Below are 27,670 nucleotides of genomic sequence, written 5' to 3'. Positions count from 1 at the left end.
AAATTATATTTAAAGTTTTACTTACATATTGGTAAATTATAAAGTATTTTTATTTTGAAATAATTTCAAACTTAGAAAAGGCAGAAATACTACAAAGAGATTTTTTTTATCCTGAACCATTTAAGAGCAATGCTGGGGAATGGATGTGGCTCAAGTGAAAAGGCCTCTGCCTACCATATGGGAGGACCCGGGTTTGATCCCTGGGGCCTCCTAGTGAAAAAAAGAAGACAGGGAAGTGGACTTGGCCCAGTGGTTAGGGCGTCCATCTACCACATGGGAGGTCTGCGGTTCAAATCCTGGGCCTCCTTGACCCGTGTGGAGCTGGCCCATGCACAGTGCTGATGAGTGCAAGGAGTGCCGTGCCACGCGGGGGTGTGTCCCTGCGTAGGGGAGCCCCACGAGCAAGGAGTGCGCCCCATAAGGAGAGCCGCCCAGCGCAAAAGAAAGTTCAGCCTGCCCAGGAATGGCGCTGCACACACGGAGAGCTGACACAAGATGACGCAACAAAAAGAAACACAGATTCCCATGCCGCTGACAACAACAGAAGCGGGCAAAGAAGAACACGCAGCAAATAGACACAGAGAACAGACAACTGGGGAGTGGGGGGAGGAAGGGAGAGAAATAAATAAAATAGATAAATCTTTTTTTTAAAAAAAAAAAGAAGAAAAACCATGCCTGCATGGAGAAACAGTGCCTATGTGATGAGCCAAGTGCCTACGCAGTGAGCCAAGTGCCCACACAGTGAGCCTAGTACCTGCACAGCGAGCCAAGTACCCACGCAGCGAGCCAAGTGTGCATGTGGTGAACCGAATGCCCACAAGAGTGCCTGTGCCACAAGTTGAGTGCCCATATGATGAGCCAGTGCCTGCATGGCGAGCTGAGTGCCTGCACAGTGAACCAGTGCCTATGCAAGTGAGTCATGCTGCAAGATGATGATGCAATGAAAGAGAGACAAAGGGTAGCGTCAAGGTGAAGTGCAGCAGAGAACAGGAACTGAGGTGGGGCAATTGACAGGGAACCTCTCTCTACATGAGAGGTCCTCAGGATTGACTCCTAATGAATCTTAGATGAGAAAGACAAGAAGAGAAGACAAAAAGAGAAATTGGTGCAGAAGGTCACCCAGCAAAAGGACACAGACGGCAAAAACAGCAGGACGGGGAGGGGGGGGAGAAGAGTAATGCTCACATTGATATCCAATGACCCCCCAAATTTATATACATATATACATATATATACATATCCCTTCTTGTGCACATGTACACTCATATATAAACAATATTCTTTTTAACATCTTATGATTTTAGGAAATCAATGTTGTTGAGTCATATAAAAATAAAAACATATTAGCCAAAAATATTACATTATGGTGTATTTTTCTGTATATTTTAAGATTAACCAGTTTGTGATGGAAACAAGATTATGTATTTTTCTACTGATTTTGTGGTTCAATTTGTAAAAGGAATTTTCTAACTGTCCCTTATTTGGGAAGATACTCCACCCTTGTTCAATAAGTCTAATTCACACTCCTGAAATGTATATTAAAGAAGTGATACAGTTAGTTGCATTTCTTAAAATTTTAAAGGGTCAAAACTCAAGAATTTAAAAGTAATAAAAGCCTGGTTGCACCCTACCTCTTCTTTGCACAAACAATCACTACTTATTTTTAATAAATAATTTCCACAGCATTCTCTTCCATTAATGAATAGCATTTATTGCCAATGACTTTTCTTTGACAATTTTCCTATATGGTACATTAAAGTTTTTTGTGTTTTCATGCCCCAAAATGAAATCAATATAGTAAGTACCAAGGATAGGCCATGTTTTGATAGAAGCTCAAAACCTTTGTTTCTAAAGCAAGGCACTACCCACTGCCCAATCAACGGGCTGTATTAACTAGGAAGAAAGAGCTTCTTACTCCAACTGATGTACTCTGAGGGAGTACCTTTATCATAATTCTTCTTCTGTGAAAGGCAATGGCTGCTACTTCTCACAAAGGCTTCATGTGGGCTTGCCATCCATTCTGATAAGACACAGCATGAAAATGGAGTGCAGAGGTCTTCTTTGGAAAGTAACTGGTCAAAAGAAAATTAAGATGAGTAATAAGAAGCCAGGGCACATAACCAGATGACTGTTGGTTTGCCATAGCGTTTATTTTAAAGCTTGGCTCTCTCCCAACCCATGTCTTAAGGCCATGCCCTCCCAAATTGTTGTCCAAAACATGCCTAAAGATTCTACCTCTGTTATGCCATGTAGTTCTTGAGAAAAGGCATTGTATTAAGCTTTAGAGTCTTTAAATGGATTTCATGGTGGGCTACATTGATTCATCACTTAAGTTCTATCCTCCTCACTCATTCATTAACTATTTAATCTTGAAAATTACAAATGTTGCTTAATATCTAAATTACATTTGTAAATGAGTATGATATTACTAACTAATCTGTATTATTTTTGTTGGAAAAAATGAAACTTTTAGAAATAATTTTAGGTGTTATTTTGGAAACTATTTTGAAGGGTTGAAATAATGAGATAATCTAATTAAGAGGTCTAAATGACCTCCTTTGTGAAATTTTGTTCCATGCTTTGCAAAACCTTTAGAAAAGAGGAAGGCTCGGTATCCCCATTTTCCATTTTCACTTTTAGACACCCTGTGGCAGACAATCGAATATTGTAATACTACGAACTTGACTTAAATGTCTAATTTCCTCATGTTGAACATGACTGATTATTTTAGTGCTTGTGTACTAAGAAAACACACAAATAGAGGATTGACATTTATCCTTATTTTTAAAAGTCATGGGCAACTCTTTCTTGGCAGCAATTGATCTGGAATGTCAATGTGGCTTGAATTATAAGAAGTTTCACTGCCCGTTTTGAAATGGAAGGTGAAAACAACTCTTCAGTTTCAAACATCTGAAGGAAGATTGCTTTATTCTCACACACGCAAAAAAAATATTTGTGCTTAGATGAAATGGTACAGAATATTATAGTTTCAAGTGTTTAATTCCTTCTCATAGAAATTTCAAGGGAACTTACAATGTATTTGGCAGGAGGTTTTTCTAGAGCAATCAGGTTGCTATGGTAAACCTATTATTTTAAGCAAAGAAGGACTATGTTAGTAAAGTGCTAATCTTTTTTCTGTTTTATGTGAGCCTCTAATTACTTTCCAACTATTGAGCATGTACTGCAAGTATGTCTTCTAGCATTGCAAAAAGTGAAAGAAAATAAGGTCATAGAAAGTGTGCTGGCTGTTACCATGCTGGCAGGTGCATTTCTTAAATAATCTCATTCTGGACCGAGAAATACACTTTTTTTAATATGGAGAAGGAATGATAATGCAAGAGAACACGTATTATGAGAGTAATTGAAACCCAATCCTCCCCATATTTATTATAAAAATGTGAATAACAATAATTAATATTTAATATTTACTGATTATTTACTGTGTGTCAGCCTCTGTACTATGCACTTTATATGCATTATAATATTTGGATATTAAAGTAATCCAATGTTATAGTTATGATTAAAGTTTCCATAATGCAACCATGATAAATGAGGTTGAATTTCCTCTTCCAAGGAATCAGATTTAATCATGTGTGTGCCAAATTATAAACCAGATGTATTTGTCGTTAGAGCCTATGCTTTTAGTTGTTGTCTGTGTCATAAACTTTATTTCCCTTCTTCTTTACCTGGCTGTCATTTAAGAAGAATTTTAAGACTCGTCCCCAGTTCACCACGGCCAGGAATCTTTTCTGATGCTGCAGGCTGTGTGAGCTCATAGTATTCTGTGCATATTTCTGTCATTGCATTCTTACATATGTATGAAAATTATATGTATTTTACACTTATTTCCCTCACTATTAAAAGTTTGTAAAGGTCTTTTTTTTTGCCTTTGTATCTCCAATTATAGCACAGCATTTAACTCATAATTGATACTTAGAAATGTGTTTGTTGAAGGAATAACTAGGGGTGTGATCAAATCAATGCTGACATTCAAGTCAAGATCGATGACCCCAGTCAAACCTATTCTTAAGCAAGAACTCGTGTGTTCTGTATGTGGTGTAGTTTAAAGGAGGTTAAAATCTTTCTCCAACTAAACATCTCAAAAGAGTGAGCGTACAAGATAGAACTGATTTTTGCTTGTTAGCTTGTGTGTTGTCTTCTCCCTTATGCCTTCTGGAATAGATTTCATTGTTTTAACAGTCACGGTTTAAGTCTATACATCTACCACATGGTGTCTGAAACATTAAGATTTTAACTGCTTCAAAAATGCACAGCCGTTTTACTTTGAATAATGAAAAGGAGAAGAGTCAAGTGATCATTAATACCACGTGAGGAATGAGTTTGCCCAGTTAGTTAATCAAGGAACTCTCTCCTCCTATTAATCCTTGGGGTTAGGGACCAGCCTTGTTCATCTTTGCATCTCCCCACCTAGTATACTAACTTGTCGCTGCTGATTAGAAGACTTTGTTCTGTGGAAATGAGACCTTAAAAAGAGAAGTTTGAGGAGGACAAGGAGAGGCAAAAGGCTAATTCTGAAGCCCGAGAGAACTGTCATGGTTAAGATTGTGCAAGACAGGAGAATGAAAGAAGAAAATAAATACCTGTCAGAAAGTGAGAGGGAGTGAATGTATGTCCACATGTGGGTGTGTGGGTGAGCGTGTGTGCATGGCAGGAGAGGCAGTCAGGGAGCAAGGGTAAAGGAGAGGTAAAGAGAGGTAAAGGAGAGAATCAAGAAGAGGAAAAGGAGGAGGAAGAGATATGAAGACTGAAAGCAAATGTTGTCATCTTCACGATTTTGCATAGTTGGCTTTATATTGATTTTAGAATATTAACCTCTGCCCGAGATTAACATCTTTTCTTCAAGAAATGCTTCCAGTTATCTCTCCATTTCGGTAGGACAGGTGGTAGACCAAGCATTCCTAACTGTTCACAGGGACAAACAATAGCTATACTAAGTGATTGCAAAAGAAGAGATGAGCTGTCCAGCCCCTGCTCCCTGTGTGATCCTGAGCAAGACACACACAGTCATGCTGTTGGAGCTTAACTTTCCAGATCTGTAAATTGTGGGGTTAGACAGACTTCACCGTCCCTCATGACCTCTCCAGCTCTAACAGTCTCCAATGTTGTGAAATAAATTTGATTTCATAATTTAGCTGTACTGAGTTATAAGTACGCTGAAATTTCACGGAGTAGGATTTCTCTTACAAGTATTAAAATGATATTTTGCTTATATATACCTGGCAGCAACATGTAGGGAAAATGCTAAAAACCATGAATGGAGGTTTCTTCTAGGTTATATCAAGTAAAATTTTAGTATCATAAAGATTTCAAGAATTTCAACTATTTTAATGAATCTAGTGACTTCCCAACAAGTATTATTTCAGTTTTATCCACTGGATTTACTAAGAGATATAATTAAGTTATTGTTGATGGTATTATTGAGTATTACTTCTATTGTAAATGAATGATTTTTGTCTTTGTTCTATTTATCTTTTGAGTGTTTATTATCGGTTATTATATATGACTTCTCTATTCAGTAGTAAGGTTTACTTATTGTCTATCTTACTTGTGAAATACTTTGTTCTAGTTTGCTGTATATATGAATATTTTGTGTATTTTTTTGTTTATGTTTTTTGTTGTTTTAAATCAATTGAATAGTTTATAGCCAAATTTAACAATATTTTCCCTTATGTTTCTGGTTTGGTGTCAAGTTTAGAATAGTCTTTTCCACCCAAAGATTATGACGAACTCCATCTATATTCCTATTTAGTGTTTTATGTTTTAAACTTTTACATTTAAATACCAAAGCCTTTTAAAATATATTTAATTGTAAGGAGTTAAGTAAAGAGACAGGTTCACTATTTTTTCCAACATGGCTCACCAGCTATCCCAACCTTATATCATGAATATTCTATCAAGCCCAGAGAAGTGTGTAACATATGAATTTATAGCATTTGGAACCACCCTACCATTTTCACAGCCCAAACCATTGCCCAGGTCTAAAAACAGAGTAATGCAAGCATCCCAGGACTCCCCCTACTTCCCTTCCCAGTCACAGTATACGCTCCATCCTGACTTTCATGGTAATTGTCTCTAAACCTTTCTTAATAGTCTTTCAGCTAAGTATCTATCCCCAAACACTACCATAAAGACTTGCGTGTTTTGGAGTTATACTCTCAAATAATATTCATTGTTTTGTGGCGGGCTTGCTGCATGCAACATTATGTTTTTAAGATTCAAGCGTGATGTTGCATGTACTTGTGTTTCCTACATATTCAATGCTGCACAGTGTTCCATCTAAGAAAATACCTGGCCTGTATCTAGTCTAATATTGATAAATATTTGGGGCATTTTTCTTTTGAGACTTTAGGAATGGTGCTGCTGTGATTGTTCTGGTACTTTTCCTGGTGTAAATGTGTGCACTTGCTAGTTCATAGATAACGCATGCCAACTTTATTAGATAATACCAAACATTTCCCCAAATATTCTTCCAATTTATTCTTCCATCAGCTGTAGAAGACGTGACCTGTATTTCTAAGCCATTGCTGACATTAGTTATAATCGGTTTTTAAAGGTTCACTAATCTGATTGATTTGGGGTTTTAGTTTACCTTTTCCACATAGTTAAATGAGAGAAAGCATCTTTTCATGTATTTATTGGCCATTTGACTTTCTGGTTTGTTGAAGTGCCTATTCAGGAGTGTGGCGTATGTTTGTAGAGTACTGTGTATATTTGTTGTTGTATAATTCAGGACTCCTTTAAATAGTCTGGGTATTAGTCCATTGTCAGATATAGGTATTGCTGGTATCGTCGCCCATTCTACAGCTCACCTTTACACTCTGTCTCGGTTTTAATGAACCAAAGCTCCAAAGATGATTCATATTGTTAACGTTTTCTTTTATGGTATTTACACCAGTACCATTTATGAAAAAGGTTAGCTTTATTTCTCTGAAGGGCCACGTTGTCATATATCAAGTGTCCATATATGCTTGAGGCTGTTTCTGAATTCCCTGTTACATTTCACTAGGTCTCACCTTCCACCCAAACTCCACTTCCTTAATGATTATTGTATTACCACACCTAATCAAGAGCTTCACACAAAATGGATGCTTAGTAACTTTTTATTTCGTATAAGAAATATTTTGGAATAAGTAGATCTGGATTTGTAAATTTAACATAGTCTTGTGGAAAAATTTCTATAAGACAAGCATATACATACCTTTCAAAGAAAAGATTTAACTTAGTAATTTAATAAAATTTAAATGTAGGTGATTTCAATTAAGTGAGATATTTTTTGTTTGTTGAAATGATTAACTGTGTTATCGTTTTACCCACTGCTATGAATGATGCCTTTTTGTCAATGTCTTTACTTACAGTTTTTCTGTGTTTTACACAAGTTCAAATTTGTAAAGTTTATGTAAAATGTGTTTTGATCAGAACACCTAGATATCTGATTTAAATTCCTTACTCATCTTTGCTAATGTATATCCAGCCTTAAAATATAATTCATAGGAATTACAGTCCCTATAAAATATCACTGGACTCTATTTTTTCATGTACTTAAAAATTATCAACTTTTTAGAAATGTAATAGGAGGGGGCAGACATGCTGTAGAGTGAATTTCAGATGTTTTGCTTGGATGAAATTGATGGTGTTGCCTGAATTAATTTATTCTCACACAGTTATTCCTATCATCTCTTCAATTGTTGATGAATTGTCTTCTCCTTTAAAAATTACTTGGATTATTTTATTTGGAGATCTCTTTACATTTTCTTCTTAATTTATTATATAAAATAGCACATTGTTCTAGTAATGCAGGCTTTCATTATTCTAAATTCTTATTTATGAGAATACTAATTTGATAGTCATTTGAGACTCTACAATTATATCTCCACAATACTAAAACATTCATAGGAATAATAATGCCATTTAGTAAATAAAAAGAGGTTCCACTCAATTTTTTGTTAAAAAACAAGAACAAAGTTCATAAATCTGTATGTTAGTGTCATCCTACTACCCTAATGTGGTACATAATTTAATAATAATGTAGTAAATAAATTAACTTTGTTGGCTGCTAAGGGAATACAAATCTCAGTGTCAGTCTGGACCATGAAGAACTCACTATTTATGACAGGGTTCAGGCATGTACTTAGCACAGAATTTGTATTCTGTGCTCTACTAGTAGTGTGAACAAAGTGCTATGGGATCAGAGACATGGGGCAGTTTGCAGGCAGTGAACAGGGGTGGCAAGGAAGGCTTTATAGAAAAGAATGCACTCAAACTGGGTGTTGAACCGGGTAAGAATTTACCAGAGAAAGTGGCATAGTGCAGAACAGAGAGAAAGATATAAAGCACATATGCAAAGTGTCTGAAAAATGAATACACAATGAGCATTGGGTATCTGTTTGGAAAGGCAAATTGAACCAAGTGTGGAGAATTCTGTTCAGAATTTAGATCTCTGCCTGGAAGGGAGTGTGACGTCATCAGAAGGATTTATACAAAGGAATTATATAATCATATGTATGTTTTAAGAAATTTGATTTTGTGAAATTAAATGGAAATTAAGATAAAGAAGCAAAGAATAAAATATGACATGATAATATTTTTAGATTTGCTGACGAAGGACCCGGAAAAAGGAGTTGGTTTGTGAAGAAAAATGATAAATTTGTTGTGGGACATATTTAATTAATATAAGTTTTGGAAATACAGTGAAGACATGCAGGTAAATGGAAATACATTCTATCCCAAATTCAGAGTCTCCCATTATAGCTCATATGCCAATATGCTAAACTATTTACCATGATTATATGAATACCATAATTTAATAAATATTAATTCATAACATTATGAGGACACATAAGGACAGTTAATTCTATGGTATCTGTGAAGATGAAGAAGGAGAGTGCAAGTATCAAATAGTTACAAAATTTACCTTGCATCTTGAAGAATGATTGAGAATTTCCCTGGCAGGCATATATCTTAGTAGTAACCAAATTGATTGCTCACTGAAACAGAAAAAAATATATGTTTTTAAAATGTGGATTGCATGAAAATTTTCCTCTTTTTCTCTCATCTGCAATAAATTTGCCTTTCCTGATGTAATATTTTTTGCCTCTTCATCAGAAACCACTGTATCCTATAAGCTACATTATATCTGCTTCCATAAAGTTAATTCCGTTAATAATTGCCTTAATATGTCATCTAACAAAAATCCAATAAACGCATGCAGAAAAATAAGAATTGTGAATGGTTCATTATAATTTTATATTTGAAGCAGATAAGTTATGATCTGTTGAGAAACAAAATGTTCCTAGGAGTGAACGTTAATACTTTACTATCCAAGTTCAGAGAAGAAATATGAGAGAGAAACTATCCACAATAAAAACAATGAAATGTAGACTTTCTGGACAAATATGACAGTGTTTGGTTCATCTCTTCCAAAGAGGAATAGAAGCTGATAATATTTATTAAGGAAATGTACTATATGCCTTAACATGCTACTAAATTTGTCACTATTATTTAATATATATGATCTGAAACATAAAAAATTGATTTTATCTTTGTAACAGAATGCCTTATCTCTCAAGAATTATATGGTTGATATTAGTGGTTTCCCACAAAGTCCATGAAGGTCTAATTAACTGTACTGGCCATACTGGTCCTGTAGTTTGCCTCTTTTTCTTCACAGCCTTCATTCTTGGAGACATTCACTCATGAGAAGGATGAGAGTGTTTATGCACATTAGAAGGTGACAGGCTCAGAAAATTTGGGTTCTAACACCAACACTGCTAATGTCTAGTTATCTGACCTCAGGCAAATCATTTAGCCTCACTATGCTTAAGTTCCCTTATTTATTAAATAAATTGAGGAGAGTCATGGAGCCTCCTGACATTTCATAAAAGGTAAATGTGTCTTGGTTTATTCTTCCAGGGAGAGCTGGGGTGAACTAATTAGGCTTCTTGATTGTAGACAACAGAAACCAATTTGATTAACTGGGGCAGAAAAGGAATTTATTAGAAGGGTGTTAAGTTCAGAATGTGAACTTGGGCAATATAGCTCAGGCAGGAACCCAGGGAAGCAGGTCCCAAGAGCCAGTCCCTACTTCCACTGCTCCTGCCAGCCAGTCACTGTGTGCCAGGCTTCACAGATCCAGGACACTCACTCCATGCTGTGGTACTTGCTACCCTGCCACAGACCCTGTGACTTAGTTTTCCAGCCTCAAGAATCAGTCTTGGCCAAGATCATCGGGTGTGTCCCCATTCCGGCTGCCAGGAAGTGGGAAGAGAGAATATCAGTGAGGTTGGGGGTGGGATGGGGATGGTTTGGACCCCTGCCTCCCGCTGAACTTGGAACTGACCCCAAGTAGGAAGGGAGCTTTGTTGAAGGGCAACCAGAGCAACGCCCTCTATTGCCGCAGCTTTCACCAGATTCTCAAAGGGACCATGACCCCACCACTGCCTCCAAAAAAAGATGACGAATCACTGCATTAGATTATCTTTAATTACAGCTCTGAAATTATATGATTCTAAATACTGATCTTTCTTTCATCATCTACCAACTCAGAATTTCCTTAACGAATAGAAGTGCAGCAAGTGAATGACTAACAGCATTGCGGGGTCAGCCCTGAAGCATCTTATGATCCTTTCAGTGGGTTGTGTAATTACGATGGTTGGACTAAAGACAGGGAGTAACAGATGTCTCAGAACACTGCCATCCAGCTGAACTTCTGGCAAATTGGTACCAATCCCTCAGATAAGTTAATGTCTTTACTTTCTCATGGAGCCTCCTGATGCTGCAATATATTAAGGTGCTGTGTGACTTCATGGTTAGGTGTACAGACCTTGAGGTTAGTGGGCATGGATATGAATTTTGAACCTATCCCTCACTAGCTGGGACACCACTGAAAGTTACTTGGCCCCTGTAAGTCTCTGTTTCCTGTTCAAAAAAGTGGTAGTCATGCTCGTCAAAATGTGTCTTAGTTTCCCAGGGGTACCACAAACTAGGGGGCTTAAAACAACAGAAATGTATTGTGTCTCAGTTCTGGAGGCTACAAGTCTGAAATCTATAGGGCAGAATCCTTCCTTGCCTCCTTCTAGTTCTGATTCTTTGCCAACAATCCTTGGGCTTCCATTTCTGTCTCAGGGCTTTCTGCTCTGTGTCTCCATCGTCATATGATGTTCTCTTCTGTGTCAGCTTCACATTTTCTCTCCTTGTAAGGACAACAGTCATATTGGATTAGGACCCACCCTCATCCTGTTTGGCCTCATTTTAACTTAATTAATTCCATCTGAAATGAAAACAAAGGAATTACAGTGTTTGACACAGAATTACAGCTCAAGAAATAATGATGTGAGTCACCATAATGGTAATAGTTAAGAGATTTCCAAAGTATGGATCAAGCTCACTCAAAATAAAACTGTTTACTTTTAAATTTTAAGTCAATAATCATTGCTTTGACACATTGTACCATGCTAAAATGAGTTCTATGAACTATAAAAATTGACTCTAAATAATCCAAAAATATATCACTTGAAATGTTTCAACAAACACTTTCTCTCATATGATAGAGCCAAAATCAAAATAGTAAAAGATGACATCATGCCAATTTATATAAAAATATATGAAATTAAATCAATTATGTTAAATGTTATCATCAAATTAAGTTGAATGTGAAATACCTAGAGGGTCTGAAACTGAGTTATTCCTCAAAGACAAATGAAACAAAAAATAAAGAGTAGTAAATGTGAGTGAGTTCTGAGCCAGCAAATATCACTTTGACTCTTGGCTTCCCTGGCATTCGTTCTCGAACTTCAGCCTACCTTAGGGAGGTAAGGAAAGTTATTTGCACAACTATTATCAAATGCAAACTAGAACTGGTCTGAAAGGTTTGGGGTTATATGCTTGTTTCCTTTGAAAGCTTCACTGATTCTGAGAATCTTATAATGATTGTGCTCTCTCTTTTTCCAGGTAAATGTGAATGTGGCAAATGCACTTGCTATCCCCCAGGAGATCGTAGAGTGTATGGCAAGATGTGCGAATGTGATGATCGCCTCTGTGAAGATCTCGACGGCGTGGTCTGTGGAGGTTGGAACAGTTTGCACAGCCTCGTGCCACTTGCATGCAACTTGCATCACCTTCCTATCTTATTCTACTTATCCTCCTTTTTATTTTGCTACTACAAAGAACATAAACAAAAAGTAACATGCAATTAGACCTAAAAAAAATATACAATTAGGTTTGTAATGACCTTTATTTTCTTGAACTCCTGATTCAAGGGTATGTCAAAATACATAGTACTGTATTGATAAAAGATGGTAGTGTCTAAATTAAGTACTATGAAGGCAGTGAAGGCTCGCCTGCATCTCAGCAGTATAATGAGACTATTATTATTGTACACAGACACGTTGATGGGGAAAATTAAGTACCACCCAAAAAACTTGAAATAAGGCAGTAAGACTGCATTCATGTTTAACTACAAAATCACAGGAGTTACGCCATCAGTTTTCGTGCTGGAACTCAGACCCAAACAAGCACTTAACAAAAGTCATGAATGTTCAAATGAAGAGTGAGGCAGATAAAATGTAGTCAGCAAAGGTAGCAGAGAAATGAGGTCCCAGAGGTAGAATGTGCTGGCAGTATCCACCTGACCATCATCCAGGAGAGGGATCTCAGGTTTGGAAAGACTTCTATTGATAGAGAGTAATATAAGCTGATTTCAGCTCATTCCAGGTTTCTAGTACAATTGAGGGGAACTGAGCCTGAAATTATATTTAAAGAATAAAGTTTATACCCCTTCAAGAAAATTATTGTAATACAATCGAGTACTGCTGTTGGACAAATCAAAATGCATGTACTCCATGGAAGGGTGGGACATGATCTCTCTCTATAATCTATGTAATATTTAAGTACATCTATCAGTCTAGTCTCTTTATAAATAACTGTAAAACACTCTCAATTTGACCAAAAATATTTTCTTCTTTCTTTCTCTGTCAGCCAAGATAAAGAACCTTTTTGATCCTTCTTATGCCCAGTGCTTTTCCTCATGCAGTCCTGAAGGCAACTTCCCTAAGAGATTGTTCCTCCTCTTCTCATTTTATAAACAGAAAATTGAAATTTGATGGATTAAAAAATTTCAAAAAACGTCCCATAGTTTAAAAAATGGAAGAGCCAGGATTTGAACTCTGACTTTTATTTTGCAGATCTTTCCTTCTACCACTGACACACCTTGAGTGACATGTAAATGTTTTCATGTTATGTCAATATTACTTTTAGTTCAGATCCTTCCTTGGCTGTTATTAATTCCCTGAAATATCTAAACAGATTATAGTCTTTTGGGTTTTTACAAGGATGTTACATTTATTAACTCATTTGATTGTCCAACAACATATGTAAAGCTTGCCTGGCACTTTAGAAAGTACCATATACATGCCTCTGCTCTTATTATCATTATCATTTTCTCTTGGACATGGAGTGTTTTCTTCGCATGGATTTCCTTTCTCAACTGCTTTAGTGACTTTATTGAAATCGTTGATATTGTGTAATCCTATTACATCTATATATGACTCATTAAGTTATATAGGCCCCCGCCCAAATTAATCTCTCTTTCTCTCCAACTTTGGAGGGGAAATCAAAGATGAAACAAAATCTATATATCTCCCTGTTAGATTATATCAGATATTAACTGGTTAGTGACCATCTCACCAAGTAGCATTATTTTTAGACTAATTCTCAGCTTTGCATGTCCAGACTCTATTTTGTCTGTCTACCCAGAGTTGTCTGCTCCAGAGAGGACTGACTCCATTAACTGAACAACTAAAAGTCCAGCGTATAATTCAGAATACCAACTACTTGATTTATAATGAGAAATGTAACTGCCCCAGAGATTAGTTTTTGTAGGGAAACTCTATTGGAAATCAGATTCTGAGACAAGGATTTGGATGCAAGTAATTTATTTGAAAGTTGAAGGAAACACTGGTAAAAGAGTAGAAAAATGTGATAGGAAAGATAAGGCAGCCGATAAAGACTGTATATCGATCCAGTTACTACTATGATCAAGTGGGGCTTCATCCCACAGGAGCAACTCTAGGAGTCCATGTAAAACACACAGTTCTTATATGACTGCCAGTCATTAGTTGAGGCATTTCTTCCCCTGCAACATCCAGCATACCTCACAGAGCAGGCCTTAGCAGCAGGACAAAGCCCTCTGGCAGAGAAATCCAGGTGCTGCCAGGGAGAAGTCACCAAGATGGTAAGGATGAGGGATGTTTGCAGAGCATGATGGCAGCTGCTATGATATACTTGCCAAAGGAACACAATTCTCATGTCAGGATATCTGGGTTTCCCCTCTGGTCACTGCAGCAAACACACTGTACAGTCTTATAATTTTTATCTCTTTCTAGATTTTGCTGACCCTCCAATCCAATCTTTCTGTAGACAAAGGATAACATAGTAGGTTAGGAAAGATCTTTATACATACAAATACATCCTTATCCTCTTGATATAGTCTTGATTATAATTTAGGAGATACTTAGCCACACATTTAGTGATTATTTAGGTGGTTGATCTTCTCCAATATATGTGATATCACAAAGCTTCATCATCAGAGGATGAAGACATTTTCAAGCTTAGGGAAAGAGAGGATTTTCTCAAGAAAGAGAATCATCTTTGATCACTATAATTGGATTTCCTCAAAATGTGCTTTTTCTTAATTATTACCCAACATCTCTAAGATATCATTTCTGGATTTAATTTCATAATTTACATTTTATTAAATATTTTATTGGTCAAACAATCTCAACTGTTTTTCAAGTATGTAAAGGAAATAGGTCTTGGAAATTTTCTTTGAAAACATTTTATGGCATTCTTAAAATTAACTTTGTATTTGAGTAATGTATTTGGCTGATACGTGTTTAGGATGATGGGTTTACCTAGAAATGCTAGTTCTAGGTAAGCATTTGTTTCACTTACCTTCTGACATTGCTCATAAGCCACATGAGCTAGCCAGCCCTGTTAATGGCATGAGGCCCTTAGTTCTGCCACAAATTATTCTATGAGGGCCTATGTACACATCTTTACACATTCCACTGGGTACTTTTATTTTTGCTTTCTTTGTCATTCGCTTCATACTAATCTTCACTTGTGATGGATGGTCTGATTGCTTGAAGAGGCATAATTCCAAGAGGGAGAGATGTTCCCAAACAATGGTCTGGTCATGTATATCCTAAGTAATATACAGCCAAAAAATTCACATATAACTTATCAACCCACACAGACATTCTCTTTATGATTCCCCAATAGAGGAACTCAAGGTAATTCGAACCCCACTAGAGAATATCAACTCTAGTCCTAAATGGCTCTACTTTGGCTTTGTACTTAGCTTCAAATTGTGATTTCTTTTCAGACAAGTAGTAAATGACTTTTAACTCCATTTTCTGATCATTGCTGTCATGAAAGAGACTGTGTGAACTTGGCTACTATGGTTATGAATTTCGTTTAGATTTCAGATGTTTTCTGTAAACGCAAGAAACACTCCATTAACCAACATGTTTGAACCTATAGTGATTTTGTACTAAAAATACAACATAGTAAGTTAATTAAGAAGGAGATCATGCATTTCCATGCGTCTAATAAACATTTAATAAATGGCAGTATAGAACAGTAGTTGAGACCAGAGACTGAAGCCAGGTTTTCTTGTTTCTGTTCCTGGCTCTAACACTTACCACCTATATGACCTAAAGGAATTTATTTAACTTCTACTTTTCATCTATAAAATGATGATAACAACTCTCTTGGAGGGTTTTTGAGAGATTAAATGGTTACCATATGTACATAATACTTTATATACTTAGGATAGCATCTGGATCGTAAATGCCATACATACCTTAGATATTTTATCATAGTTATTATTTACACACATATAAAGTGACAGACACAACTAGCACAGGCAGAATTTTTCTGCTATGGACTACTGCAAATTCTCTTGGATATGTAACAGCTCCATGTTTGCTTGTTAATCAATAAATTCTTTTAACAGACAAATTATTCAGAACTGTGACTTCTTGTTTTTCAGTTTTGGAAAGAATGGAAGATTTCTACTTTAATTTCTTTCTACATAAAGCAGTCTCTTCAGATTTGAAACTGAGCTACCAAATCAAAGTGGCCAAAAACATTCTTCTCAAAAGTAACTTTACTTTTTAGTAAATCTTACTCAGCAGTATGCCTTTTGTGGAGAAGCTTTCCTCATCCAACCATGGATTAGGAAGGCACTTCCCACTAGGATTTCCTCAAACTATTGTCAAAGGTTTGGTATATTTTCAGTCTATCTAAAAATATCTGTGGTCATCAAAATTTGTTTTCTCATTAATATATATCGCATTATGTATATAACATGTTAGAATAATAAAGCCAGTAATTATTAATTTGCTTCCTTATTCCATGTAAGGCATTTAAAGGCATGCCTTTAAATATTTTTGACTTCTTTGATGCCATTACCTTTGACTTGTGTGCTTCCATTCCTCTTAGTTCAGTCATAAACCCATGGAAACTAGCTCTCTCCCCATCCATTTCATATAATTGACTCTGCCTGAGGTTACTAATAAATTCTAGCTGTCCAAGTCATGGGTGATTTCAGTGCTCATTTACATGACCACCTTTTAGCATAAAGTTGTAGTTACTTCTCACTGCAACCCCCATAAAATTCCCTCCTCGCTGGGCCTTGGACATACCTTTCCACCGGTCACCTGTCTCACTTCTTTCATAACCCCTTAATTTCTTTTTCTTGCTTATCTCCCAGAGATTACCAATAAGCCTTACTATTCCCTGGAAATAGCTTTTAGATGTGTTTGTTTCCCTCAACTCATCTCAGCTTCTTCCACTTTCCTGTCATGTTTCAGGTCAATGTCTCCCAAGATAATCCCAAGATAATTTCTTATCTTGGCTTCAGACTCTCCTTTTCAATTTCTAATTAACCATTTCAATATGAAAATCCTTTCAAATTCTTCATGTTTGAAACTGAAGTCATCATTTATTCTATAATTAATTTTAAAAAAATATTTTTGTGCTTATAGTATTTACCAGTACTTGAGATTTAGTGATGGCTACAACAGGCAGAGTACCTGCTTTCTTGGAGCTTTTTAATTAAGCTTGAAAAGCAGATGTTGACAATGGAATGACAATAAGGTGAATGTTTAGAAAGGAGAAGCCCTAGTTCAATGGGAAAATATATTATGGGCCATTTTAACAAAGACTGGGGACCAAGGTAGCCTTCCCTAATGCTGTGCCCTTTGAATTCATATTTGGATAACAGTGTTACTTAATTCCTAAAATTCATACTACATATTTTACATATGTCAACTCAGTTAAGCCTCCCAACAACTATACTTATTAGGAACAGAATGCATAGAACTTAGCCAAGTAAAGAGAGGTAGGGAGTGTGGCACAGCAGTTACAGAGAACAGTGTGCGATGAGGTTTATGAGGGAAAGGCAGAGAGTGAAACACATTCCAAGATCATTTGAGTACCTGTGAGAAGGCTTTGGGGTTAGCAGATGAATTTGGATGCTGTGAAATGATCCTGGGGAGAGATAAAAATGGTTTAGCTAAATGGAGTTCATGAGAGATAGAGAAACTTGGATTTATTGGAGAGAGTCTTAGAAGCAGTATAGATATCAGACTAGCAAAATTCCTTCCTCCTGCTGCAAGAGAATCTGATATGTTGTTAATCTCCTAGTTCCCGTTTCCTAGAAACAGAAGAAGGTGGTGTATACCAATGTTACCAGGCAACATTGCTCGTGGTAAATTGACCTATTATTGATAAATGTCAGGTGGATTGAGGGGATTTGACTGATGGGGATGCCATGCTTTTGGCTTCCCTGAGTGCCATGACACTTCCAATAGCCAGGTCCCCTGAAGCTATATTTAAGGAATCATTAGGAGGAATATTTACTCCTGTGGGATATGAGGCTTCTTTTAGCCAAACAATCTATAGCATCTGTGCAATATGGATCTCATTTCCTTGCATCTGGGCTGTGTTCTCTGGAGAAAAGTCAGTCCCCAGACAACTATATTAGCTGTGATCCTCATGAATTGCTACCAGGACTCCTGTGGAGAGGAACACCTGATGCTGTCCTGCTGTACCATGTCCTTCTGGGAGACTAGTGTCAGGGCACAGTCTGAATGCCTAGGTAACCTATGAAGATTGCCCCTGGGAGTGTTATAAGCGGCATTTACAGAAATGTGTGATCTAGTGATGTGAGTGAAGGATGGGCAGAATGGAGGACGAATTCCAACTTTCTGGTTTGACCAATGGGACAGGGGCAGAAGACTGTTCTTTGTTCCCCTAATGGTTGCCATTTGTTAGAAAAATAATTTCTTCTTGGAGTATGTAATAGTTTGATATTATTGATGAATTCCAAAAAGAAATATTGGACTATGTTTGTAAACTGGTCTTTTCCTCTGGGCATATTAGATTATATTGGATTCAGGGGTTTACTTGATTAAATAATGATAAGGCTTTGATTGGGCCACATCAATAGGACATTGCCTCCCTGCCCCCTTGATGTGTGGGGACTCTCAGAGAAAATGACATGGAGAAGAGTTAGTTGGAGTTTTGATGTTAGAGTTTTGATGCTGGAGTTTTGAGCTGAAGCTCTGGGAAGTAAGCACACAAAGAAGCTTGGTTGTAAGGAAAGAAAAGCAAGCCCCAAGAAGAGAGGAACCCCAGAAACCTGAACCCTGGCAGACATTGGCAGCCATCTTGCTCCAACGCATGGCAACAGACTTTGGAGAGGGAAGTAACTTATGCGTTATGGCCTGGTAACTGTAAGCTTCTACCCTAAATAAAAACCTTTTACAAAAACCAACCAATTTCTGATATTTTGCATCAACACTCCTTTGGCTGACCAATACAGAGGACAATAAAGATGGAGAAGCTTTATTGTATTTTGATTTTGTTCCATTTATCTGACATTCTATTCCTTTTTTTTCTCCTCCTTCTGACTAATGCCTCATAATTCTTCTAAATGTAACTCCTGTTCACATCCTTTAGGATGCTTTTCTGAAATTATTTTATAACTCCTCCAGACTGCAGCACTTTCATATGGCATCATGACATTGCATTGTAAATGTTCTTGTGTCTCTCTTTTCTTCAAGTCTGTGCAGTTCTCAAAAATGTAATCAATATTTTTTTCTTTCCCTCTCTTCCACACACTCTTAAATTTTTGTATCCCCAAACCTAGGAAAAAAGGCTGGTGTGTCTGGCTTATTTCACTTGACCTAATAACTTCAAGTTTAATCCATGTTGTCTCATGTATCAAGACTTAATTCCTTTTTATGACTGAATATTAATCCATTGTATGAATATACCACATTTAATCACCAAGTGATGAACACTTGGGTTGCTTCCAACTTTTGGCAGTGGTAAATAATGCCTCTATGAACATCAGTGTGCAAATATCTGTTCAAATCCCTGTTTTCAATTCTTTTGGGTTTAAACCAAGTGGTGGGATTGCTGGCTCCTATGGTGGTTCTATACTTCTCTTTCTGAGGACTCACCAAACTGACTTCCGCACCAGCTGCACCATTTTGCTTTGTCACCAGCAATGAGTGTTCTTATTTCTTCTCATCCTCTTCAAACGTGTTATTTTCAGTATGTTTTAATAGCCACCATTCTAATGGGTGTACAATGATATCTCATTGTAGTTTTGATTTGTGTTTTCCTGATGACTAATGATGTTGAACATCTTTTCATGTGCTTTTAGGCCATTTATATATCTTCTTTGGAGGCATGTTTGTTTAAGTCTTTCACCCATTTTTTATTTGGGTTGTTTGTCTTCTTTATGTTAAGTTGAAGAATTTCTTTATATACTCTGGATATTAAACCTGTATTGGGTATGTGGATTCCAAATATTTTCTCCCTTTGTGTAGGTTACCTTTTTACTTTCATGATAGAGTCCTTTGAGGCACATTTATTTTTTACTTTGATGAGGACCCATTGGTCTATTTTTTTTTTCTTTTGTTGCTTGTACTTTGGGTATAAAGTCTAAGAAACATTACCTAACACGAGGCCCTGAAGAATGCTTTCCTACATTTCTTCTAGGACTTTGATAGTTCTAGCACTTAAATTTAGGTCTGTGATCCAGTTTGAGTTAATTTTTGCATAAGGTGTGAGGTAGGGATCCACTTTCTTTCTTCCTTCCTTTTTTGCAAATGGAAATCTAGTTTTCCATGCATCATTTGTTGAAGAAACTCCTTTCCCAATTGAGTGGTCTTTTCCCCTTTGTCAAAAATCAGTTGGAGTAGCATATTTTTGGAGACACCTGGCCACTTGTGCACCTGGCCAATCAGATGAACTCCTGCCCATGTCCCCTTGGCTGATCCGGGTGTGTCTGGGAATGACCTAGATAGCAATCCCACTGGACACACAGACTTGACATCATGAGGCACCTGCCCTACTTCTGCCTGACCAGGTGGTATGGAGCTTCAGTTGCAGTTCCAAGCAGGTGGACATCCCTGCTGTTAACTTTCCTGAACAAGTAGTATATAATCTTCTAACTGATATATCCAGTGGCATTTATTATGGTTGGGCCAGTGTGAGAAGTGGATATGTTCATAACATTGTGGTGAGCATAGGATGGAATGCATACTATGAGAATATAAAAAGGCTCATGGAAATTCACATTATGCATACCTTCAAAGAGGACTTCTGTGGGAAAATCCTTAATGTGGCCATCATTGGCTACCTCAGACCAGAAAAGAATTTCAATTCTTTAAAGTCACTTATTTCAGCAATTCAGGGATATATTGTTGAAGTTAAGAAAGGACTAGAATTACCAGAACATTTGAAACTCAAAGAAGATAATTTCTTCCAGGTTCCTAAAAGCAAAATAATGAATGGTCACAATGAAAAAAATCATCTTATTTATTCATTCTCTTTTTCTAGTACTTCGCTACCTATAACTATAGTCTCGTGTTGGCTGTATTTTTTAAATCATTTCTTTTCCTATAGTTTAAACAGCACATCATAATTACTATATTATGCTTCAACAGCTAAATCAAACCCATCATGCCACAGTTTTAAGGAGATTCATTTAAAAATCAGGATTCCTTGTGATGTAATATTTTGATGAAAAACTCTTCTAAAATTTTCTAAAACATACCACTAGAAAGGCCTTAAATTTCTTATGATGAAACTAAAATGTATAAAAGGCATATCACTAATTTGAGATGAGATGTATGATTTTCATGGCAAAATATTATATGTATGTACTTGTATAGCATGGGCTGCTAAACAGAGAAGACTTGTAGAAGTACATGCATTAAACAGAAATTTGGTAGTTTATTATAAACCTAAGAGGAAATATCTGACTTTGTATTATTTTTAATAATTGTGCATTATTTTTTGCATTAATATATTTTATCATAGACGTGAAGACTTGTGAAATTTCATTTCACTCCTTTTATGAGGTGAAATCATTGAACTCTGTTCCACTTTTTAATAGACCTGCCTTAATTCTAAATGACCTTTAATCCCTCTTCCTACCATTTTTTGTTTGTGTTTTAAGACTAAGAAAAAAGAGAATTTTTCAAATAAAAAGTGAGTAGTTCTCATTTTGCATTGGATAACACTTTTCTCCTTTTACAAAGGAGATATTCTTGTCCTTCAACAATTTTCTTGAGTGGTTCTTTTTTCCTTTAAATGATTGTCATTGTTAAATTTAATTTTTAATTTTTCCATTTAGAATAGCTTATAAGCAGTGCACTTACAGGAGATAGAATCTGTCTTTACCATTCTTCCTTTTACTATATAAACAGTGATTATCATGCATACCTGCATTGGAATTTTAGGGGGAAAAAACTTCTTTAGGCTTCTTCAAGATTTAAATGAACACAAAGCACCTCATTTATATATTCCAGTTTCTTAAAGAACACAAAACGCTTGGGATTCCCCTCCCCTAAAAATATTTAGGAGCCAATTAAATTATGAAAGTGCTAGAAAGTTATTTATTTTTCATGTAATTATGTTCCTGAGAAAATCTAAACTCTGTAGTTGTGTATGTTTAATGCCAGTCTAAAGAGTGCCTGTAGTTGGGGGAAAAACATAAATAATTAATTTCTAGTTAAAAAAAAAATCAGTTGTCCATAAATGTGGTAGTTGATTTCTCAGCTTTCAATTTGATTCCATTGGTCTAAATGTCTGTCCTTGTGCCAGGACCATGCTGTTTTAATTACTATTAGCCTCGTACTAAGATTTAAGATTGGGAAGTGTAAGTCCTCCAACTTCATTCTCTGTCAAGATGGCTTTAGCTATTTGAGCCCGCTTACATTTCCACATAAATTTGATGATTGGCTTTTCCATTTCTGCAAAGAAGGTTGTTAGAATTTTAATTGGGATTGTATTGAATCTATAAATTGCTTTGGGTAGGATTGCCATCATAGCAATATTTAGTCTTCCAATCCATGAATATAGACTCTCCTTTCACTTATTAGGTTTTCTTTGATTTCTTTTAGTAATGTTTTGAAATTTTCTACATACATACTTGGTAAATCCTTGGTTAGATTTATTCCTAGATATATGATTATTTTAGTTGCTCATATGAATGGAATTTTTTTCTTAATTTCTTTTTTTAATTGCTTATGTATAGAAACTATTGATTTGGGATATTGATCTTGTAACCTGCCATTTTGCTGAATTAATTTATTAACTCTGAGCTTAGTTGTGGATTTTTCAGGATTTTCTGTATATTAGATCAGGACATCTGCAAATAAGGAAGTTTTACTTTTTCTTTTCCAATTTGGATACCTCTTATTTCTTTTTCTTGCCCAATTGCTCTGGCAAGAAATTCCAGTACAATGTTGAATAACAGTGGTGGCAATGGGCATCCTTTTCTTGTTCCTGATCTTAGAGGGAAAGCATTCAGTCTTTTGCCACTAAGTGGGATGTTATCAGTGGGCTTTTGAAATAGGCCCTTTATCATGTTGAGGCCATTTCCTTCCTGTTTCTAGGATGTAAGTATTTTTATCAAGAAAGGGTGCTGGATTTTGTCAATTGCCTTTCCTGTATCAATTGAAACAATAATGTGATGTATCACATTAATTGATTTTCTTATGTTGAACCAACCTTACATACCAGGGATAAATTCCACTTGATCATGGTGTATTATTCTTTTCATATGCCCTTGGATTCAGCTTACTAGTATTTTGTTGAGAATTTCAGCATCTATATTCATGAAGGATATTGTTCTGTAGTTTTTTTTCTTATATCTTTATCTGGTTTTGGTATGAGGGTGATATTGACCTTATGGAATGATTTGAGAAGTTCCCTCCTTTTCAAATGTTTGGAAAGATGGAGCAAAATTGGAGAATTGCACCTAGGGAAAGGAATTGTGGTTAGTTTGCTTTAAATTTTAGTCTCACCATCATACGGCAGCTAGTGGTAGACTCATCTAACTAATATGAGTGTGTGGAGCTTATGAATATCATACCTCTGGTGTGGCTTTAGAGAACTAAATTGAGAATCACTGATTAGATAATTTTCTAGTTCTCCACCAGATACTGAGCCATAGTTTCTATGCCCTTTTACCTGGAAGAATGGACAGGAAACCTGCATACCCATCATTTGGTCTGAAAGCTAAATACAGTCCCAAACTTTAGCGTGGGACACTCTGAAAATTTTAACAAGCAGGCAAATCAGTAAAACTAAACCACCCATGAACCAATGCCAATGGTGTTTATCCACCTTCCTAACAATAAAAACTAAAGATAATTAAACCAATTTTGGTAGGTCAGGAAAAATTAGCAATTGTAGCTGAAGGTGAATGTAACTAATTACATAATTTTAAGCAACTCAGTTTTGATTACACCAAAATTACAACTTGATAATGAGAGTCATGAAAATGAGTGTCAAAAGCAAATCAGTATGAAGCAAGACCATTCTTCATTTAATTAACTTATTTGTGAGTTATGTTCAGTAGTTATAGACCATATGTATACCTTCTCAAAATAGTCCTGTTAACAATGAAAAATTTATGTGACCTCTAAATACCTGGATTTCTTATCAAATCACTCACATTTCGTAACTATACTCTTTATCTAGAATAACAATCCCTAAGATCAATTCATTTTAGTGTTATATAACTTTAAGATTTTATATAGAAAATATATTTATATTTTGGCCCATGTCTGTTTAGTTGTTTGAGCCTTATATAAGCTTAATCAGAAACATTCTTCTTGTACCCCCTATACTGAAGATGAGAATAAGAAACTGATTTCTTATTGTTTTTCTTCTTTCTTTTATGCTCCTAGAGTAGCTACCCATGAGTCCAATTTAAGAAACAAGAAGGGATAATGAAGAGACACCTCTTAATTACACAGGCAGTACACAGGTCTTCAGGGAGTTAATTCATAGTTGCAATCTGAAGTAAATCATACAGCCTGAGAGTATGAATTCAGTGACTGTCAGATACCACTGGATTTCTAATGAGGTTCCAGACCACTCATTGAGGCCTACTCTTTTTTAGAGGGACAATAGAGGCAGGGTTGTTTCCAAACTACCTTTTAAAATCACAAACTTCTTTCCTGACTATATTTGGCTGAAGATAATTGGCACTTCAATAATAAGAAGTCTGCAGGTTGCCACTCCAGGGATAGACAGTGAGGTGCCTGCCTGAGTGCCAGCAATGTTCCAACTCCTTCTTCCTTTCATTCTGTCCTGTTCTTATTGTGAGACTTGCCATATTATCTTGGTTTGCCAGGGCTATTGTAACAAACTACCATAGACTAGTTGGCTTAAACAACAGGAATTTATTTTCTCACAATTTTGATGGCTAGAAATCTAAAATCAAGGGTTGGCAGGCCATGCTTTCTCTGAATCTATCATGTTCTGGGGGTAGCTCGCCAGCAATCCTTAACCACTCTCTGTCCATCTCATGGACATCTCTCTCTCTGCCTGTCTCCTAGTACTGTGTACAAATTTCCTCTGTTTATAAGGACTGCAGTCACATTAGCCCAATCAGACCCACTCTGATTCAGTTTGGACTTATCTTAACAAACGGGCTCTTTGAAGATCTTATTTACAAATGAATTCATATTCAAAGACCTGAGGTTTAGGAACATGTCTTTGTGGGGGACACAATTGAATCGTATCAGTCAGGCTCATAGAAAACCTCTAATTGTGTCCATCTTCCAGGGAAGAAGAAGGGGAAAAGGATACATGCTAGCTGATTTGTCCCATTTCCTTAAGAAAATAATAGCTTTTCTGAAAATCTCACACAGGGGACTTTCTCTTCCATCTCCTTTGTTAGAGCTATGTCATTTTGGCATCTATAGATCAAAAGGAGTCTGGGAAATCAAAACATTTTTCCGATGGGTATTATCACATTAGACCATATTAAAAAAAAAAGAAGGTTCTGTTACTAAGTAGGAAGGGGAAAGGATGTAGAATAGGTGATATGTAGTATGATTCAGTTGGTATCCATTCATGGATCAGTTTACTAATAGAGAACCATCACTGAAATGTTTAAAGGAAATTTGTCTCAGGGCTAATGAATTTATAAAAGTGGTCACTTTTTTTTTTTCTTTTTTGAAGTATTGGGCATTGACCCTCGTACGTGTGAAGCAGGTGCTCAACCACTGAGCTACACCTGCTCCCTGAAAAAGGTCACCACAGCAATTTTACATGTCCAATAGAGCTTTCTGAGATGATGGGAGTGTTCTCTATCTACAGTATTCAACACAGTAGCCACTGACCACATTTAGCTATCGAGCACTTGAAATGTGGCTAGTGTGACTGAGAAACTGAATTTTAAATTTTATTTAATTTTAATATATTTAAAATCAAATAATCATGTGCCTAGTGACTACTGTATTGGACCAGAGCACTCTTGGTAATTATGCTGGTGTGTGGAGGAAGGGAATGAGAAGAAAAACACTGAAGTGGTAAAAGAGACAAGAAAGTAAGTGTCTGGGAGAGATACCTGGAAAATTTCTCAAACGTTTGCAGACTTGGGAAGATTGTAAAGACATATTTAGCATTTTTTGCTGGTATAACTGGAAAATTACTCAAATGTGTGAAGACTTGGGAAGATTGTGAAGACAGATTTAGCATTTTTTGAGATGGTTCATTAAACTGATTCTCTCTATAGATTCATTGTAGAAGTTTCTATTGTGTACATTATATAAGGGTGAGTTATTGCTACCAATTCCAAAAGCAAGCAGAAAAGTTCTCATCAAATGGTAGAGATTGTTGGTCGTTCAACAGTTCTACTACTTGGTATTCCACTCTTAGGCCTAAGTCACAACACAGTAGTGTTAATCACACAAAAGCTTACTAAAACCATCCTTATGATTAATAGTTTTTTACTCTAACTTTTATTAATAGAAAGCTTCCACTCAGTAGATCTCCTTTACAGAATAATTTCCTTTCTCATCTTATGAGACAACATACTCTTCTTATTTTCTTTTCTTTTTTTAAGATTTATTTATTTATTTCTCTGCCCTCCCCCCATCCCAGTTGTCTGTTCTCTGTGTCTATTTGCTGCATGTTCTTCTTTGTCCGCTTCTGTCGTTGTCAGCGGCATGGGAATCTGTGTTTCTTTTTGTTGTGTCATCTTGTTGTGTCAGCTCTCCGTGTGTGCGGCACCATTCCTGGGCAGGCTGAACCTTCTTTTGTGCTGGGCAGCTCTACTTATGGGGTGCACTCCTTGAGTGTGGGGCTCCCCTATGTGGGGGACACCCCTGCATGGCAGGGCACTGTTTGTGTGCATCAGCACTGCACGTGGGCCAGCTCCACATGGGTCAAGGAGGCCCAGAATTTGAACCATGGTCCTCTCATGTGGTAGATGGACGCCCTAACCACTGGGCCAAGTCCTCTTCCCTATTCTTCTTTTCTTACTTCATTACTGGTTGGTCCTGCTTATCTTTCTCCTCCTCCTCTAAATAGCCCTAAATGCTTATTTTTAGCCCTACACTTTCTCCCTAGGTAGGCTCATCCAGTTCCAGAGTTTTAAATGTCATCTACTTTTGGAAACTCCAACATTTATAAGCCCAGCCCTAATCTGTCCTCTGAGAACCAGGCTAAGTTCAACTGCTGGCTTCATCTCTCTACTTATTTGACTTAACAGTATCTCAAATGAAAGAGGTTCAAAACAGTTGATTTTCTGCCTCAATCTCTCAGATCCCAGCTTCCAAATCTAATTAAAGAGAATTGCTATTCACATTGTTTCTCTAGTCAGAAATCTAATCCTCAATTTGTTTCTTTCCTTCACCTGCAACATCCAATCCATCAACAAATCCCATAGGCTCCATTTCCAAAATATGTCTTCATCCACTTCGCTCCATCTCCAAGGCCACCCCCTACTCCAACAACTATCACCCTATATGTGGAATATTGCACTTTCACTTTCCCCCTTATTCATTTTCCCCCAACACACCTTAATTAATTCCTACCCAGGTGCCAAAGTAAATTTGTAAATAGTAAATTTTATCATATCACTCTCTTGCTTAAATTGTCATTTCCCATTCCTCTTGGAATAAAATTTACACCCCTTACCAAAAAGAGCTGACTGTGTTCTGGCCTCTGACAGCCCTCCAACTTTATGGTATTCTACTTCTTACTCACTGTGCTTCAAATGCACTAGCCTTCGCTCAGTGTCTGCAACATGCCAAGCTCTTTTCTG

At 36.5% G+C, this 27,670-nt stretch overlaps 1 protein-coding gene and 1 pseudogene across 2 annotated transcripts in view; both read left to right on the top strand.

Moving 5' to 3' along the window:
• ITGBL1 (integrin subunit beta like 1) overlaps positions 1–27,670 on the top strand; it is a 321,497-nt gene that overhangs the window by 266,990 nt on the left and 26,837 nt on the right. For both annotated transcript variants that reach the window (XM_004458398.5, XM_071208213.1), the window contains one exon: positions 11,968–12,084. In XM_004458398.5, coding sequence (XP_004458455.1) covers positions 11,968–12,084 — 117 coding nt within the window. The remainder of the gene's footprint in view (positions 1–11,967; positions 12,085–27,670) is intronic.
• On the top strand, positions 20,433–25,682 carry LOC139436576 (riboflavin kinase pseudogene; annotated as a pseudogene).

This window comes from Dasypus novemcinctus, chromosome 15 (genome assembly GCF_030445035.2).
Source record: "Dasypus novemcinctus isolate mDasNov1 chromosome 15, mDasNov1.1.hap2, whole genome shotgun sequence".
Classification (NCBI taxonomy): Eukaryota; Metazoa; Chordata; class Mammalia; order Cingulata; family Dasypodidae; genus Dasypus; species Dasypus novemcinctus.
The sequence above is the reverse complement of the archived record's forward strand: the minus strand, read 5'-3'. Positions and strand labels throughout refer to the sequence as shown.